The sequence below is a fragment of the Triturus cristatus genome, chromosome 1_2 (assembly GCF_964204655.1).
Source record: "Triturus cristatus chromosome 1_2, aTriCri1.1, whole genome shotgun sequence".
Classification (NCBI taxonomy): Eukaryota; Metazoa; Chordata; class Amphibia; order Caudata; family Salamandridae; genus Triturus; species Triturus cristatus.
Window position 1 is genome coordinate 82,422,977 of NC_140580.1, and position 17,928 is coordinate 82,440,904.

Below are 17,928 nucleotides of genomic sequence, written 5' to 3' on the forward strand. Positions count from 1 at the left end.
TATGACGAAGCATCAAGAAACTTCACAAAAAAAGTCTTATCCACTATAGCTCCTTACTGGAAAGTTTCGGGGAGATGAATCAAGCAGGGATAGAGCTAAAGGGATAGTCCCAAAATGCATATTCCCCATTCATTTTCCCCTAGGAAAATTAGACGCAGCTATGGCCAAAATGCTGAACTGAATTACACCATATTTGGCAGACAGCTGGATCTTAGTCCAGAAAGTGTGCTTTGTGTGACTTGGTGTAAACCCGTTCTGCAGTTTGGAGATATTAAGGTAAACAATTATTGATATTTTAAGCCACAGAGGAGTCCCAAAGCTGACAGATCACAAGATAAGATCTGATTGGCAGCCACCACAACAACAACGCTTTGCTTGTCATCTTTAAATCAAGCTTGCAACTGTTTCCTGCTCTAGAAAAATATCAAATGCAGTAGAATGTAAAAAATAATTGTGTCCTTCCATTACAAGCATGTTTCAATTAATTGACCCCTGTTCATAGAAAAAAAAGTGGTTTACTTCATGCATCATTTATATAGCCTGGTTTAGGATTATATCCCAACAAGTGGATACTATGCTCCAGTCTGTCTATATCCCCAGGAATTCAATCCCATGCACCTGAGCTCAGTCTTCAAAGAGTTAATCCTAGACGTTCACAAAAAAGATTAGCCATCCACAACTTAGAGTTGTATATAATAGACTAGAATCGGTCCTTACAATGAGGCCTTACAAAAGAGCTGTACAGTGGTAAAAAAAAAAAACTTTTCTGTTGAGTCTTTCCACATACATCTGGATAAGCCTTTTACCCTATTGTGGCTTTATGGCCCTTTTCATTTATTTTGAGACCATATGTGTTTGCTCTTCCCATTGAACCAAAGTGCAACTCGTATATCACTCTTTCAAGTTTCTCTACTTGCCCCCCTCTTTTTCCTATCACTACAAATAAGCACACCTTAGCTACCAAGTCCACTGCACAGCTGCCTGTGAAGGTATCGTGAAGCACAGTGCCAATAACATACCCGTGGCACCTCTGGTGCCCTCTCCTTTCCCTACGATGGCTCGATTTAGAAACAATTCCGTATGAAGCGGCATTGAGGTCTTTAGTGGAAGCTAGGAAGATCACACAAGTCATTTCTCGGGTCATTAAGTGAAACGACCCAATTGTGGGTGATGCTGCCTGACTACCCCCTTGAAAATCCATGCTACTGTAGATTTCTGTAAAATAATCGTTTTAAGCAATTACAAGAGCAGCTCATACTTATTAGATGTAGGGCATATTTTAATCGAGGGGTTTTAACCATTCTTTGTCTTAGGGGGAATGCATTGATCGATAAGGGCAAGAGTTGCCTATATCAGCTTTACACAAGTAAGGTGCTGCTTCAAGTTATTCCTAATCTAGGCTTTATGAGCATGTTTGCTCATGTCACAGCTGGGCATACACAATCTGTTGACAAGTACCTGAGCAGATGACACTGGCATCCTGCCAGTGGCCGCAGTTGTGGTTGTACCACCCTCTGTGACTGCAGTGCCACAAGTAGTCTTCGTAGCCAGCACACTGTACGTCGTCCAAGAGAATGCTCCCCGCGCCCTGTCCAAAGTAGGCATGTGTTGGGGCAGACAAGACCCGGCAGCATCCCAGCTGTCTTCACACCACCTGTGCATCGGAGAAGTCCCAGTAGTCATGACACACGGTCCCCGATTGATGGCTGTAAAGAATCTCAGCGCGCCCCTCACACCTGTGACGTCCACCCACGAGCCGAAGATGTAAATGCCCCGTTTAAAAAGAGCAGGGTATTGAGCAGCACTACTAACCAGCACCACGTTTCCCCAAAGACGACCCCACATCATAAAAAGACCATCAATTGAATACATCAAGTACGAAGCCTTGCAGAGACCAGGCGCATCTCCGAAGCGAGGGCCAACGAGCAAGATTCGATTATTCTGAACATGAATCCAAGGCCTTTCATGAGATCTCTGCAGGACATTTTAGCCTGAGGATTTTCAACCGCCTCAGAATCAAAAAACGGTCCAAAGAGATGGTGTAGTAAAAAATGTGAAGATCATCACTACAGTAATGTATGCCATGTCTACCAAAAAGTTGCATTGACGCCTTGAATTGCTGAGCTTCCAACAGTAGGTGGCAGAGTACACATATTGCTTAATTTGTACTGGTGGTTGCAGGTAGAGCGCACCAGCACTCGATTTTGGGGAGTGGGACCGGGACTTAAATGACCTCGTCATGCTTTGACTCAAAGCTGAAGAGAGAAATGAAGAAAAGGAGGAAGGAGAAACACAAGAAAACAATGACCAAGGGAAGGCACAGAAATAAAAGGAACCTGCACGGGTCACATAAGGAGTTGGGGAATGGCCAATGTAGAAGGGAGAGGCTGAATCAAAAGCAGCCCGGCCCGTTATTGGACAACACCGGTGGCAGGCTCATACGAAAGCGTGGGCACCTGAAGGAAAATAAACATAATGGTAAACGAGGCACCCTTTTCTCGCACTGTTGATCGGTCATGGGTGAATATTAATTAATATATAACGTTATGCAAACAATACAATCGTTTTAAATGTTAAAGTTAATTATACTTTTTTTCCAGCAAGTAATCCCTTCTTGAGCACAACTCCTAAATGACATAGGTAAATTCGAATAATTGAGGCGAACAGTCTCCCAGGGCGCAGCTATAAATAGTACATCATGTGTAGTAGCACCGGGGCTAAAGGGTGCGACGGGTGCGCAATTATTACTTTATTTCAATATATAAATAGGGAGTAGAGGATCCATTTGTGTTCCTGTCATGAGTGCCAGTGGTACCCTTGCTATGTCACGGATTTGCTCCATAGGTGAACATGATGTTTATCACTTTTAGAGAGACAAAACTAATATTACATAGTGAAACATTCGCATATTGACATTAAAAACAAAGCCAAACTTGTCCATTTGTTGGTCAATGCGGTAAATTGAAATAGCGTTTGTGTTATAAAACAGCGATAGAGGCATATATTATAGAATGATTCTGACCATGCTGGCAGACCAAAGACCAAGCCTTATCTTCAGGTTTTGCTAGTTCTGCCCATCAGCTTCTTTTACAGGACTAGCAAGTGTACGTTTACAGGCCTCGCTCTAACATGAACAAAGTCCTACCTTGACAAAAGGCCACAAGCTGTGTTCTTGGCTCCATATAAATCTCTGGCGAAAATCTCGCTCAGTGGGGTTCCTCAGGGCCCTTCCTGTAGCCCGACCCTATTTAACGTATGTATCCTTTCGCTGGCTCTGCTCATACTTGTATGTACTACATATATGATACTCAGATCCAATTCTCTGTACATGACAACTCTTTTCATTCTGGTGTCTCCTTCCAAGATTCTCATTTTCTCAGGTCACAACTCCCTCAACTGAGTCTCGCGACCGTGTACTGCCCTCGGTTATCCTCGAGCTCCTGACTCTTGAGTTAGACATTCAGGGTTTGTTCTTGACTAAGACTTATCACTCTCCGGTCACGTGAGCAAACCTTTAACTGGGTAAAGCTTTGAGGAACATGTTGCCTTTTCTACTTGTCCATGCTTGGCATCTAGTACCTCAGCCTGCTACACTAAGCTGTTGACTGAGAGGTGAGTGCTTGCAATGTTCAACACTCCGTCAATCATTCCCTTTGGTTTTGCTTTGTTCGCCCTAAGTTGGCAGGGCATGTCCAGACGTGGGTCCCTTGCTCACTTTGCCACTGGTTTCAAGCTAGCCTGTCTGATGACGGCTGATTAGCCAGAAACCGGTCCCAGGATGCTTGTTTCCGGTCCAGGGAAGACATGGTCTGGCAGTTCGGGCTGGACTGTTCCCATGAGGCACAGGCTCAGACTGATTTGCATATGGCCATGTCTGAACTGGGGTGGCGGAGTGAGCTAAAGAATGATGATGGATTAAACCCAGATCAGTTGACTGGGGGTGAGTGCTTGCAACGTTCAACACTCCGTCCATCATCCCCTTTGGTTTTGCTTTGGACTATTATAATGCCCTGTTCTTGGCCTTCTCATCTGACATTTTACTACGTTGACAACAGATATAGAATACAGCCGCCAGCTTTATTTTGGGATGCTCGACCCATTTCTCCTCTGCTGAGGCTCGCAAACCTCTCCACAGGTTTTCCGTGGCAGTACAAATCCTTTTCAAATCCCTTTGCCTGGTGTTCCGGGCCTTTCATGGCTTTGGTAGGTACCAAGTACATGCAGGCTAAGCTTGTTGAATATCTTCACCCCAAGGCCCTCAGATTCAATACTGCTAGACTCCTTGTAGTACTTAAAGTCTGCCTCCAATGGGCTTGTAGATTCACTTTTTCCATCACAAGAGCCAAACTCTGGAACGCTCTTTGTCTATGTCTATAAACGTCCCTGATCTGCAACTTCCTTATCCCAAAGCATTTAAAAGTTGGATTTTCAATACATTTTCACTCCTAAACCTCTTAGTCAAGGCTATTAATCTTAGTGTTGTTACAATGCTAGGACACCCTGTAGGTATTTGTGTGCTTTACCCCTCACAAATCACCCAACAAATTCAGTGAATGTTATACAAGTCAATTACATTAATGATTATCCTTTCTCATGCAAGGGTCGTAATCTAGCTTCAAGCTGCCAATTCTATTTGGAAAACCCCCTTTTCGTCCTCACTATGAGGTATTTCTCCATCACTTAGATAAAAACATAGCGGATCAGAAGGAAGCAATTTATCAGGAAGAATATGTGGCATGCGTAAAAGTATCTTAGGTGTGTTTTGTACAGTACAACCCTAATCAAAAAGCAGGAGAGCGCTGTACCGTGTCAAAACAAATGTCAATGAGTGTTTGGCAATATAGCCTAGTTTTCAGTACCTGAGGTCTGAGAGTGGAAGTAGACCATAACTTTATAGAGATACAATGTTTAAAGAAGCTTGACTTGAGCTCTTACTTTGGAAGAGCACTAGATTTGGGGTCCATAAGATATTCAATTCTTTATCTCATGCATTCATTGGATACAGTAACCATCTTTTCACTGTTCCAGTAGCCCTTCCCTTTTAAGCGGGGAGACACAATGCAGCAGCATCAAAGCATCAGAGGAAAAGCAATGGGCTAGCCTATCACTTCTTTCACCCTATTGCCAGACAGCTTTCCTGCTGCTAGACACTCCTGTTTCATTTCTCACTCAATATCCCAGATCCTACTTTGCCTGCTGCGATGTGGCTCTACTATTACTGGATCACCCGGATGCTCTGAAAGTAAGCAGTGTCCCAGTGGCTCTTTTACCATTAGTGCCACATGCCTTTCCTACTGTACCTCCTCAATACATACAGCAATCTTCTCTATACCTCTTTGCCACTACCACCTATATCACTATCATTAACACCACTAACATTATCACTGTTACCACCACTAAAACTACCAATTCTAGAAACACCACTGTAACCACCATTACCACCACATTGAGCATCCACATTACCAATACTGCTACTACAAATGACACCAACACTTTCATCACTATCACCACCATCACCAATAAAATTGAAACAACTATCATCGTCCCTTTACCCTCACCATTACAAACATCATTACCACAACCACCACTTTCTTTGCCGCCCTTATGATTACAATCACAATTGCCATTAACAACACCATTATCACCACGACTAGTATTACTGCCACCACCATCATTGCTACTACAACCACTATTATAACTACCATTACCACCACTACTATAAATACTACTTGTGAGAAACTGGGTTGCTGATTGACTAGGATGTGAACCCTGGTCAGCAACAACCATAATCCATTGCAGGGTGAATCACAAAAAGCCACTATATTAACCTGCGCTAAACCCCGGGTGGCTAGGCAAAATAACCAGTCAGGCTTCACTTAGAGGCAATGTGTAAAGTATTTATGCAGCACACAAACAGTAATACAGTGAAAACCCAACAAATAAGAAATTCCACACCAATTTAGAAATATAGAGTACATTTTAATACACAAAAACAAAAAAATCTAATCAGTAGAACTGGAGCTATGAATTTTTAAAGTCATTGAGGGGCCCCCGGGTGGAGCCACTGGAAAGATTTCTACTTTCGATCTTTGGAAATGTTTTAGTTCTTGGTGGATGGGTTACTCCATCACAACAGTGATGGATATCCTTTCCGCCGAAATATAAATCCCATGGACTCAGATATTCCAATGGCAAAGAACCACTGAACAGGATTTGTTGAGAAGAAGACAGAGTTTCAAGAATAGTTAATCTGAATCTTTGAATGCTCTTTAAAATAGTGATAGAATGTTATGTATCTGCAACAGTCACACTAGCCAGATATGAAGCATTAAATAAGATCAACTGTACCATTTCCTTCACGTTAGGATTAATTGGAGCTAAATGCTACAGAGGTGTCCAGGAGTGTAACACTAGTTGAAAAATGCTGTGGTGGTTTGGGAATTTTGGCGCTGATAAACTATGCCTCCAGTACCTTGCTGAATTTGAGATGTTTGGGTTTGTGTTGTAGTCAGAAAACCAAATACATCAACAGATTGATTCTGCCAGCAGTTTGTTTTCTCCTTATAACTTCTTTTATTCTGAACTTGGATTTAGGGACCCATTTAACCTTTCTCTTTGGCACTGAATGCCTTAGGTAGTATCTTTAAATTTGGAAATGAATTATTGTGTGGCAGGACCAGATTAGGGGTGGGCGGAATTTGCGGAATTAACCTTCGCAAATTATCGCGAGAATGTTTAAAATTATCGCAAACAAGCAGAAATATCGCGAAGATGCGGAAGTTTTTTTCCGGCATGTTCGCGAGATTTTCTGCATGGTTGCGGGTCGCCAACTTACCCATGTGGTTGCTTGCGGGCGCGGCCATCTTGTTTTGAGTTGTTCTCGCGGTGCATGATCGCGAGAAGAAAGACGTGATCGCGCGACGCATGACGTCACTGCGGGCGCGAACTGTCGCGAGACAGCGCAAATGGCTAAAAACAATACAACATCTCATGGAGAACGCGACCGGATCAAGAAAACTTGTCGGCGAACGCAGGGATTCAGGTAAGGCGATCGCGCGCGCGCGAGAATGTATCATTTTACAGCGCGAGCAAGAAACAAATTATCGCCAAGCTGCGGAAACCGGAATTTTTGACATTTTCGCGCTCTCCGCGGAACGCAAAAATGTCAAATTATCGCAATTTCCGCGAACGGAACGAAATTTTTGCCCAGGCCTAGACCAGATTAGCTCTCGAGTGAACATTCCTGGTAGGCTGCACATTCTTGGCAAGGCACAGTGAAGTCCAGCAACAGCTGGGTTTTGTTTTTGGCTCCTCTCCCTCAATCAATATTTGAAAGAGACACGGTTGAATAGAGGAAGGCGAAGGACAAATTGCTCCATATTCCTGGCAAGGTGAAATAATTTAGGAAACTAGGGATGACAGAGTGGGGCAATATTGAGAACAAGTAACCTTATTGTTACTAAATAATTGAAATGTTAGAAACCCATGTAGTTTATCTCTCTGCCTTTGTCACAGGGACTGTGAACAACATTTTCAGTCACATTTATTCTTTGCACACAATATGTCCTTAAGTAAATTCCCAGTTCTGGGAATGCCATTTAGAGGAGACAAAACTGTATCTCTCATAGTTTTGTTAACTGTCTGTCTATACAATTTGAAGGAAGAAGTTTTTGCACCCAATTCTAGTTTGTCTCAGAACTCATTCTTTGCTATCAGGCAATTTGTTTTCAGCACCGTCATGCCTCTGTGGGCGTGGCTGAGAAACATTGAAATGTGTCACACCGACCTCATATAATAAAATAATCATAAAAAATACAACACACCCCTAGATACAATTCAAGGACTAGATGTTAAAAATCTATTCTTCATTCATTGATCTGTTCAACATTAATTCACATTTGACTTCTTCACACTGAAGCATACAACATAGAGGTATGGGTCACTGAGTTCAGACTGTGAGTAGCTGCATATTTCCTGATCACATGTACACATCTGCTTAAAAATATTTGCACTTCAACACCAAGATTGGTGGGCCAATAACTTACTTTTTCCAAATTTCTTTCCTTCTGTTCTTCAAATGTTTTGCTTAATCCATCCCTCTATATTTAAGGTTACAGTGATTTATTTTTTACTGCTAATATATTACCATAAAGTTTGGGTAACACCAGGTTTTCTCTTTTTATTTTGGTGGCATATGCACTTTGCAATAGCATTGGCCTACAATTAAACAAATAGCAATTGCACCACATTGTAAAGATTAGCTCCATAGGCCTTGACGAGGCTTAAATTTTCCGCGAATTGGTTACAATTGATGTGATTCTGAACTCTGAAGCATATAGTTTGGGAAACGAATACTTTTGTCCATGAGATGCTATCCAATGAAATAAAAAAGCAATTATTTTGTAAAAGAAGAAACATTGCAATAAAGTTTAATTCTCTCTCTATGTCCTGTCTACTTAATAGGATATTGTACTAGAAGCAATGTGTTACCTATTGAGAAATAAATCCTTTTTTAAAGGCAATAATGTTCACAATTGTGCTGAGAAAAAAGGTAGGGAGGGTCCGAGGGAAAGTTTTAACACCTAGACAGACTCAATCCCCCATTCAGTAAATAATACAACAAGGAGTCTGTCAGTCTGAAAAGTGGGCACAGTCACCAAAGGAATAGAAATAAGCGTAGAATATGAAAAAAGAGCCTCAGAGTGCTGTATGATTTCGTAGGATTTCCATCAATAACCAGTGATTGGTAAATGTCATCATCTGGATATCCAAACCTTCCCACCACTGTGATTCACTCCATCCTGGAGTTTCATTCGTGGTATGTTTATGACCGGAGCACCTGTATGAGGCCCGGGAAGGGGGAAGGAGAGAAGACAGCCAAGCCACTAGCAAAGGCAAAATGTGTGGGTATATGCCGAAATGATATATAAGTAGTGCAGTGCAGTAAAGTGGCTTTCGTCAGGACCTTCAATTTATTTATCGCTACTGCAACAATAGATAGTGAAAAAGAAACTGTGAATATGTTTAAAAATACGACCTTTTTGCGGTGTATAACTTCTTCGTACTGTCAGTCTATACATGAAAATCTGATCAGCACGAGAAGTGAACCTCACCTCACCCGGTATCAACTCAGGTTTGAAGGAGGCCCCGCCCTCTCCGTCGGTACCTCGATGTTGGATCTGACCCGTTTGGGAGGTCCCACTTCTAGCGATAAATAAATTGAAGGTCCTGACGAAAGCCATTTGACCATGAGGGCAAGCAGGCTGAAACATGTCGACCCTATTGTTAAACAGCCTATTTGTTAGAAGCTGTTTCTGCACCATTTTTAAATAAGGATTGGCAGGAATATTTTCCAATAAACTATCTTTTTCTTCCTCCAAATCCTTTTTTAATGTTTTCACTTTACTGCACTGCACTACTTATATATCATTTCGGCATATACCCACACATTTTGCCTTTGCTAGTGGCTTGGCTGTCTTCTCTCCTTCCCCCTTCCCGGGCCTCATACAGGTGCTCCGGTCATAAACATACCACGAATGAAACTCCAGGATGGAGTGAATCACAGTGGTGGGAAGGTTTGGATATCCAGATGATGACATTTACCAATCACTGGTTATTGATGGAAATCCTACGAAATCATACAGCACTCTGAGGCTCTTTTTTCATATTCTACGCTTATTTCTATTCCTTTGGTGACTGTGCCCACAATTGTGCTGAACCAATACCCTTTGCCAAAAAAACATTGATGATTCACAATCTTATTAAAGAGAATATGGGTAATTTTGGGAGAAGACTCATTTGTAGAATGAGACGGTGTTTAGGTTCAGACCATGGCTTCATAACTGGAAAAATGAACAATCCATCAGGAGATTTAAAGCGTTTATAGATTGCCATTTAAAAAATAAGAAGAATGTATTATTCCAGAAGGTCATGTTTGATCAGCTGGGATCTGTCCCTTTTGAACGTATCAGGAAATCCATTCTTTGCTTTACGGTTCCTGCATAGAATCTCATGAGCAATTTATAGGGAGATTAGAGTTTATTCAAGGAAACATTGCAACTTATCCTATGGAACTCCTTGACAAACAGTGTTGACATAAAAACATACTCTCCCTTTATGAAAGATGGAGCCACATTTGAATGTGAACAAAAATATATGAATAATGGCATGATTGACCACAACATGTAATTTACACAATGGAAGTAACAGTAAATAAGTACATAGATAAACAAATATGTCTCATCCTAATAAATAGCAGCTTCCCTTGTTAAATAAAACAGTTAAAAACATAAAATATTTCAACTGGAACTTATACCTACCATCAATTGTTACTGCTGTAATCTCTATGACTTCTGTAACTAGAGTAGACATAAGGAATTAGTGGCCTGTCATAAAAAGCATGTGGATTTCTGTGTAACTTTTATAAAAACAGACATAATATACAATAGTCAAAGTATTTAAATTTCAGTTAATGAAGTTATTAAAAAAAGACCGTTTGTTACAGGAAACAAATGTCATCAGTTCAATGAGACAAAACTGGGGTGGCATGGTGAGCAAATGAATGATGGATTTAACCCAGATCTCTTGACTAGTGTGAATGTTTTGATTGTTCTGCATTCCGTCCATCAATTGTGTGTCTTTTGCTTTCTCGCCCTAAGTGCGCCAGGTATGCCCAGACGTGGGTCCTGGGCTCACTGTGCCACTGGAACCAAGCTATCCTGGCTGAAGAGGGGTGAAACCCCGAAACCGGTCCTAGGATGCTTGTTTCCAGTCCAGGGAGGACCTGGCTTGGCAGTTCGGGCTGGACTGTTACCATGAGGCACAGGGTCAAGACTGATTTGCATATGGCCAGGTCTACACTGGGGTGGCATGGTGAGCAAAAGAATGATGGATTTAACCCAGATCTCTTGACTGGGGGTGAATGTTTTGATCTGTTCTGCATTCCGTCCATCAATTGTGTGTCTTTATGATAAATATGACCTGCAACGTCCATTCACTTACTTTCAGCGCTTACGCCCCTGACCTAAAGGTATTGACTATTTTCCCAGTGTAAAACAACATTAGCATGTACTCCATCCCAGCTGTTAAACGTTGCTCATGTTCAAATAGCCCCTCGCCCCAGTCGTCTACATTTTTCTGAGTTCAAACATTGTGCCTAATAAATCATGTACTCTTAATGTCACTCTTACTCTCCTTGGCTTTGCTACACAAATAAATAAATTCTCCTGTAGTTGGATATGGAAGAAAACTGGCCTATTTAGTGCTTTTATTACAATTGGTAACTTACAATCTGCTTTTGTTGTAAGATAACATTTACAAAATAAAAAAAGTGCATGTCTGTTTCTAGAGAGAGATCACCATTGTTTCTTCTAGCAAACAGAGTTAGAAGGTGCCATTTTGTTTATGTGGCCATTGCTAGACAGACCCAGTTGACATTCTTATAAAGTACAGCAAAGACTGGGAACACCTTGATGGGTCTGGGGTTGCCTAGCCAATGGTAGGGAGGTGAGAAGACTTGTTTGTAGAATGTGATTGTGTTTAGGTTATCAGAGCAGTGCTTAATTTCTGGAAAAACTAATAATCCATCAGGAGAATTAAACCTTGTATAGATTGCCATTTAAAAAAAAGAAGAATGTATTATTCCAGAAAATCATGTTTAATCAGCTGGGATCTGTCCTTTTTGAACGTATCAGGAAATCCATTCTTTGTTTCAGGGTTTCTGCATACAATATCCTGTGCAACCTTTAGGGAGATGTGTGTTTTAATCAAGTAAACATGGTGTCATCTGTTTCCTGCATGGCCCATTGTAGTTTTCCCTGTGTTAGCCTAATTCTGTACTTTGTAGGCTGCTTTTTCATTTGGACACATTACTATATAAACACAGTTGCTTTTGTGCCACACTGTACTTTCACATGAAGCCTGCATATGTTTTTGTTTTCTGTTCTTTTCCTGGGATTTGGTCTGAATAACATAGACACGGACAAGCCACAAAGTCTCTTGCTAGTCTATCTGTTTAGACACTAGCCCCTAGACATAACACGAGAAACAGCAGCTGTTTGTGAGCACATGTCTTGTCATATACCAGAGTATAAGAGTTTAAACACAAACACTGAACGGGGGCTCTAAGAAAAGATTGCTACATCATCTGAGATGTAGAATGTCCATCTCGGTATGCTATGGTACTGGGTCCGCCACCAAACCCAGAGATCTTTGATATATAATCATTTAGCTTCAGTAGAAGGGAAGGGTGGTTAAGGCTACTCTGTCTGATAACATGACAGTGCTTTTAAAAGTAAACAGTTTATCAGCCATGCTAACAGTATTTTTGATATACATTTGTTTTCTAATTGTGGCACAAATACTGCATTTTAGGAGACGATAGTTTGAATAAATATTTTAAACTTCCTTCATGTCCTTTGTTTACTTTATTGTAGATGAGAACGAGTGAGAGTGAGAGTGTGGAGAGTGTTGTGTTCTGGAGTGCCAATTTGCTTGCTTCTCTGGTAAGCTTAAAAGGGCAAGCGGGGCACTGTTGCTCGTCGGATTCGGGCTCATAGGTACTGAGGTAGTATGGTGACTCAGTCCCTACATGTCGATGTTCTATAGTCCCAAGCATAGTTCTGTTCGTGATCAGAATCCCTGCAACAATGGCAACTTATCCTATGGAACTCTTTGACAAACAGTATTGATGAAGGAACATACTCTGCCTTTATGATAGATGGACCATTACACAACAATGGGGAAACCCAGTAGACCGCAGGACCTGGGTACAGTTTGAAACAAAACACAATTGGTCCCAAAGGAACTTATTTATGTCAAACACCTTGAATAACGCATGTTCAGTCGAAAATAATTCAGAATTTGTAATGATTTTCAACACTATATATATATATATCATTCTGTATAAAACTGTTGATCCAAGGTAGGTGGGTAATGAGTGCCTGAAAAAGTGCTCATGAATAAGTGAAGAGGGATTGAAGCATTATAATACAAATATTTACAAACAATTAGACTGAGATCTGTCTGAATCACAAGTGCTTTACATTTTTTAATCTACAATTTAGAAGGTACAGTGAACAATTCAATATATCTTTGCATGGAAGACGATTTTGGTGCAGGTCAATAGAATTAGAACTGTCTACGTTTCAACCCCAGGTAGAGGAAAGGCTAGTTAAACCTTCAGACGGGGTCTTCATCAGGACAAAAGGGGGGAGCAACCTGAGTGCCACCGTATTCCAATCAGTGGGAGGCTAAAGGAGGGCAAGTCGGCTCCTATTTAGGGGAAAACACACAAGGTCCCGTCTGTGGTCCGAAGCATTGTTGTACCTACGGGCTTCATGAATTGGCAAGACAATTCCAACTTTCATTCAGTACTTGCTCAAAAGTTAAAAGGAAGGTAATACATCTGTGACAACAATGTGTTGCCCAAAGCAACTCATGTCTCTGGGAGCCTTCTGAAATCAAGGCCTAAAAATATAGACCCGGGTGGGATTCACCCTCAGGGCTTCTTGTATTGGCACAACTCCAATTTTATTCTGTGCTGGCTCAGTAATTTAAAGTTGATAGATAGGGTCACATTTGAATGTGAACAAAAATATATGTATAAAAGCATGATTGAACACAACATGAATAAACACAATGGAAGTAGCAGTAAATAAGTACATACATAAAGAAACGTGTCATCATATTAAATAGCAGCTTGCCTTGTTGCATAAAATAGTTAAACACTTATAAAAATATTTAAATTGGAACTCCTACATACCATCAGTTGATTCTGCTTTTGTAATCATTGTGTCATCTGTAACTAGAGTAGACATAAGGAATTAGTAGCCTGTCTAAGAAAGCATGCAGATTTGTATGTATCTTTCATCAAAACAGACAACCTGTACAATGGGCAAAGTATTTCAATTTCAGTTTATGAAGTTATTAAAAAAGGACCATTTATTACAGAAAACACCTGTCATCAGTTCAAAGAGACACAATTACATTTTTGTGTTCTTTTTTTGCTGTATAAATATAACCTGCAACGTCCACACTTACTTTCAGCAGTTACGTCACTGATCTAAACGTATTGACTATTTTCCCAGTGTAAACCAACATTAGCATGCACTCCATCCCGCTGTTAAATGTTGCTCATGTTCAAATAGCCCCTCGACCCAGTCATCTAAATTGTTCTGAGCTCAAACATTGTGCCTAATAAAACATGTACTCTTAATGTCACTCTTACTCTCCTGGGCTTTGCTACACAAATAAATAAATTCTCCTGTAGTTGGAAATGGACCAAACCTGGCCTATTTATTGCTTTTATTACAATTGGTTTCTTACAATCTGCTTTTGTATTAAGATAAAATTTACAAAATAAAAAAAGTGCATGTCTGTTTCTAAAGAGATATCAGCATTGCTTTTATTAGCAAACAGAGTTAGAAGGTGCCATTTTGTTTATGTAGTCATTGCTAGGCAGACCCAGTTGACACTCTGCTAAAGTACAGCAAAGATTGGAAACACCTTGATGGGTCTGGGGTTGCCTAGTCAATATTAGAGTGGTGTGAGTCTGAGATTTACCCAACTGAAAATAAAGTGGGAGAGCTGCAGCAAAGTAGTTTAATGGGCAGAGCACAGGATTTAGTTTATTGTTAATTTGAAATGTTATAATATTCTTAGTAGCATTGATGTACTGGAGACATAAACCACAATACAAGTTAAAGCAGGACTCACATTGTTATGTATATGCAAAGTGCAGTATACTTTTGTTAAAACATTTTGAGCTTGTACTCAAGGACATGGCAGTACTCTTTAAAACAGACATCAACAGTTTTCACTTGACTACTTAAATCCACTAAATTGATTATTTTGTGTTGGTCCAGTACTGTCACTGTCTAGTACTCTACACTGGCGGTCAATATGTTGCTTTCATCCGATCTGTATACGTATTTTTAGCAGTTTGTTGGTGTACACACAAGCTAAGCAGTCCCTGTTGGCACCAATAAACTTCTGCAGTAATTTAATAGACTTCTAAGATAAACAGGACTGATGTGCACAATGTCTGAGGAGTGATTGTGGTAACACTCATACAAAGCAACACAAAAACATTTACAAGTGTGTTCCAATAATAAGACGGCCCTCTCTAAGGCCATATGGTACTGTGATGCATATACTTTCAGAGCAAAATACTATTAAATATTTCCTAAATTAACATAAATTTTGGTTGTCTAACTTGAAAAGTGGGGGAAATTTTTTCTAATTTTACAATAACTTAAAAGATGCTTGCAGGATTAATTTGGGTAAAGGAAGCATGAAGCGATTAGTTCGAAGAGAACGTGCAGATCTTTCACAGAGTGTATTTGGTTTTCCAAGTCTGGGAAATCACTATAAGGCACCTTTCTTGGAATCCGTATGAAACATTTTCACATGGGGTGATTCCAAATTAGATTTAAATACAGAATCAGTTTGCTGCTACAGTGATTGTAAAATGTATGATATGTACTTACTATGGGAACAAGCATTTACAATGCAATAGGTCTCGCAATTACATTGTTTTGAGCTATTGGCACTGGAAATGTTATTGGTTTTTTTTCCCTTTGTGAAGCATTAATTAAATGTTGTAATTGCAAAGGATTCCTTCCTTCAGGGGCGTGGCCGCCGCATGTACGCGTCTGTGACAGGAGCAGGTGGGCTGGTGTGCTGTGTTACATTTTACATAACATGGCCCCTGGCGCTTACAAACCCAAGTCCATGACATATTTTGTATCACTTTAAATGGACGAAAAGCAGAGTTTCACGTTATACGCTTGAGAATACCGGCTCAACTGCAGTTTCAGCATAAAAGTAACTCTTGCTTTTGATGGGCGAACTCAAAGTGAGAGTAGCAACGCTGCCTAGGAAGGCCAATATTCAGGAGTTTTGTAAAACTTCGCTGGCGCAGTAAACCTTCAAGCACCCCTGATGTGCACGCATTACAATAGCAGGCCTATTAACCCCCCCTCCCCCGAGTCAACTCACTAGACTTGAGCACTGCGATTTTTTATTGAATAGAATTTTTTTGCAGACAGTGGGAGGAACAGAGAGACCTGAGATGAACCTACGCAGCTGCTATGTACGACACTCAAGCTCTACCCATTCACTCCTGCTGCTATGGACGACAGTCTTGCTCAACATACATGCCCCAGCTGCTATGGATGCCACTCTAGCTCTACGTACCCGTCCCGGCTGCAATGTATGACACTTTACCTTTACAGGACTAATGAGCTTTTGTGGATGCTGCTTTTACCCCCGCACACAATTATGAATTTGAAATAAAATAGACCACTTGCTGAACATCTTGCAGTTTTACTAAAACGTTTATTTCTCAAATAGATCAAAAGTTGCTAAAGAGAAAGTGCCCGCTGTGCTTCTGTGTAGGAGCAGGCCTCTGCAAAGTTTAACTAATCGCCTTTAACTTGCCGACTGCTGTATTCAGATGCTAAACTAACACTAATGTGGAGCAATGTACCAAACACTGAACTCATTATTTCTAAAATAGCAAAAAGAACCAAATATCTACTGCTGCAGATTGTGCCGTTTAATATATGTTCTCGCTGAAAAAGGTTGTCATCCCTGCCACATAATTTGGTATTCTACTGCCGCACAATTTCAGTGGCCCTGTTGAGTAACTGCAAGTAGGTTCTTAGTAACTAAGGGAGTCGTTTCCTATTGGCCATTGATTTCAGCAGTGAATCCATAACTGCAGACTTAGCTTCGCTGACTGTACAGTAATATAGAAATTATGCAGCACGTTCCCTGGCAGAATTAGTTTCATCCATTTGAGCTAAACAAATTATTTTTTGCAAAAACAGCAAATTGACTAACTATGGGGAAAATTCTGTAAATTCATAATTACAAGACATGCGCTGCAGCCTCAGAACGAAATAAAGGTACAAGTTCTGACCATTAATATTCTGTATGTAAAATATTTAATAATTTTACTGATGTGTTTTAAACCTAATCTCTCGTACCCCTCCTTATCCCCTTACCGAACAATTCTGGTTAGCATTTTGTGTCACATCTTTTCTCTATTCATATTCTTGTAGTCTATGCAATTACTGTTACAAAAGGGGGGAGCAACCTGAGTGCCACTGTATTCCAATCAGTGGGAGATTAAAGGAGGGCAAGCCGGCTCCTATTTAGGGGAGAACACACAAGGGCCCATCTGTGGTCCGAAGTATTGTTGTACCTACGGGCTTCATGAATTGGCAAGACAATTCCAACTTTCATTCAGTACTTGCTCAAAAGTTAAAAGTAAGGTAATACATCTGTGGCAACAATGTGTTGCCCAAAGCAACTCATGTCTCTGAGAGCCTTCTGAAATCAAGGCCTAAAAATATAGACCCGGGTGGGATTCACCCTCAGGGCTTCTTGGATTGGCACAACTCCAATTTTATTCTGTGCTGGCTCAGTAATTTAAAGTTGATAGATAAGGTCACATTTGAATGTAAACAAAAATATATGAATAAAAGCATGATTGAACACAACATGTCTAAACACAATGGAAGTAGCAGTAAATAAGTACATACATAAAGAAACGTGTCATCATATTAAATAGCAGCTTGCCTTGTTGCATACAATAGTTAAACACTTATAAAATATTTAAATTGGAACTCCTACATACCAACAGTTGATTTTGCTACTGTAATCATTGTGTTATCTGTAATTAGAGTAGACATAAGGAATTAGTAGCCTGTCTAAGAAAGCATGCAGATTTGTATGTATCTTTCATCAAAACAGACAACCTGTACAATGGGCAAAGTATTTCAATTTCAGTTTATGAAGTTATTAAAAAAAGCCCATTTATTACAGAAAACACCTGTCATCAGTTCAAAGAGACACAATTACATTTTCGTGTTCTTTTTTTGCTGTATAAATATAACCTGCAACGTCCACACTTACATTCAG

The 17,928-nt window shown here is 40.4% G+C and overlaps 1 protein-coding gene across 25 annotated transcripts in view; it reads right to left on the bottom strand.

Annotated features, from left to right (window-relative positions):
* LOC146866844 (scavenger receptor cysteine-rich domain-containing protein DMBT1-like) overlaps positions 1 to 17,928 on the bottom strand; it is a 605,183-nt gene that overhangs the window by 283,257 nt on the left and 303,998 nt on the right. For 21 of the 25 annotated variants that reach the window (XM_085602105.1, XM_085602098.1, XM_085602092.1 and 18 more), the window contains 3 exons: positions 17,645 to 17,680; positions 13,763 to 13,804; positions 10,320 to 10,358 (listed from right to left, as the gene is read on the bottom strand). In XM_085602105.1, coding sequence (XP_085458231.1) covers positions 10,320 to 10,358; positions 13,763 to 13,804; positions 17,645 to 17,680 — 117 coding nt within the window. The remainder of the gene's footprint in view (positions 1 to 10,319; positions 10,359 to 13,762; positions 13,805 to 17,644; positions 17,681 to 17,928) is intronic. The other 4 variants (XM_085602150.1, XM_085602159.1, XM_085602140.1 and 1 more) reach the window with 1 other exon arrangement.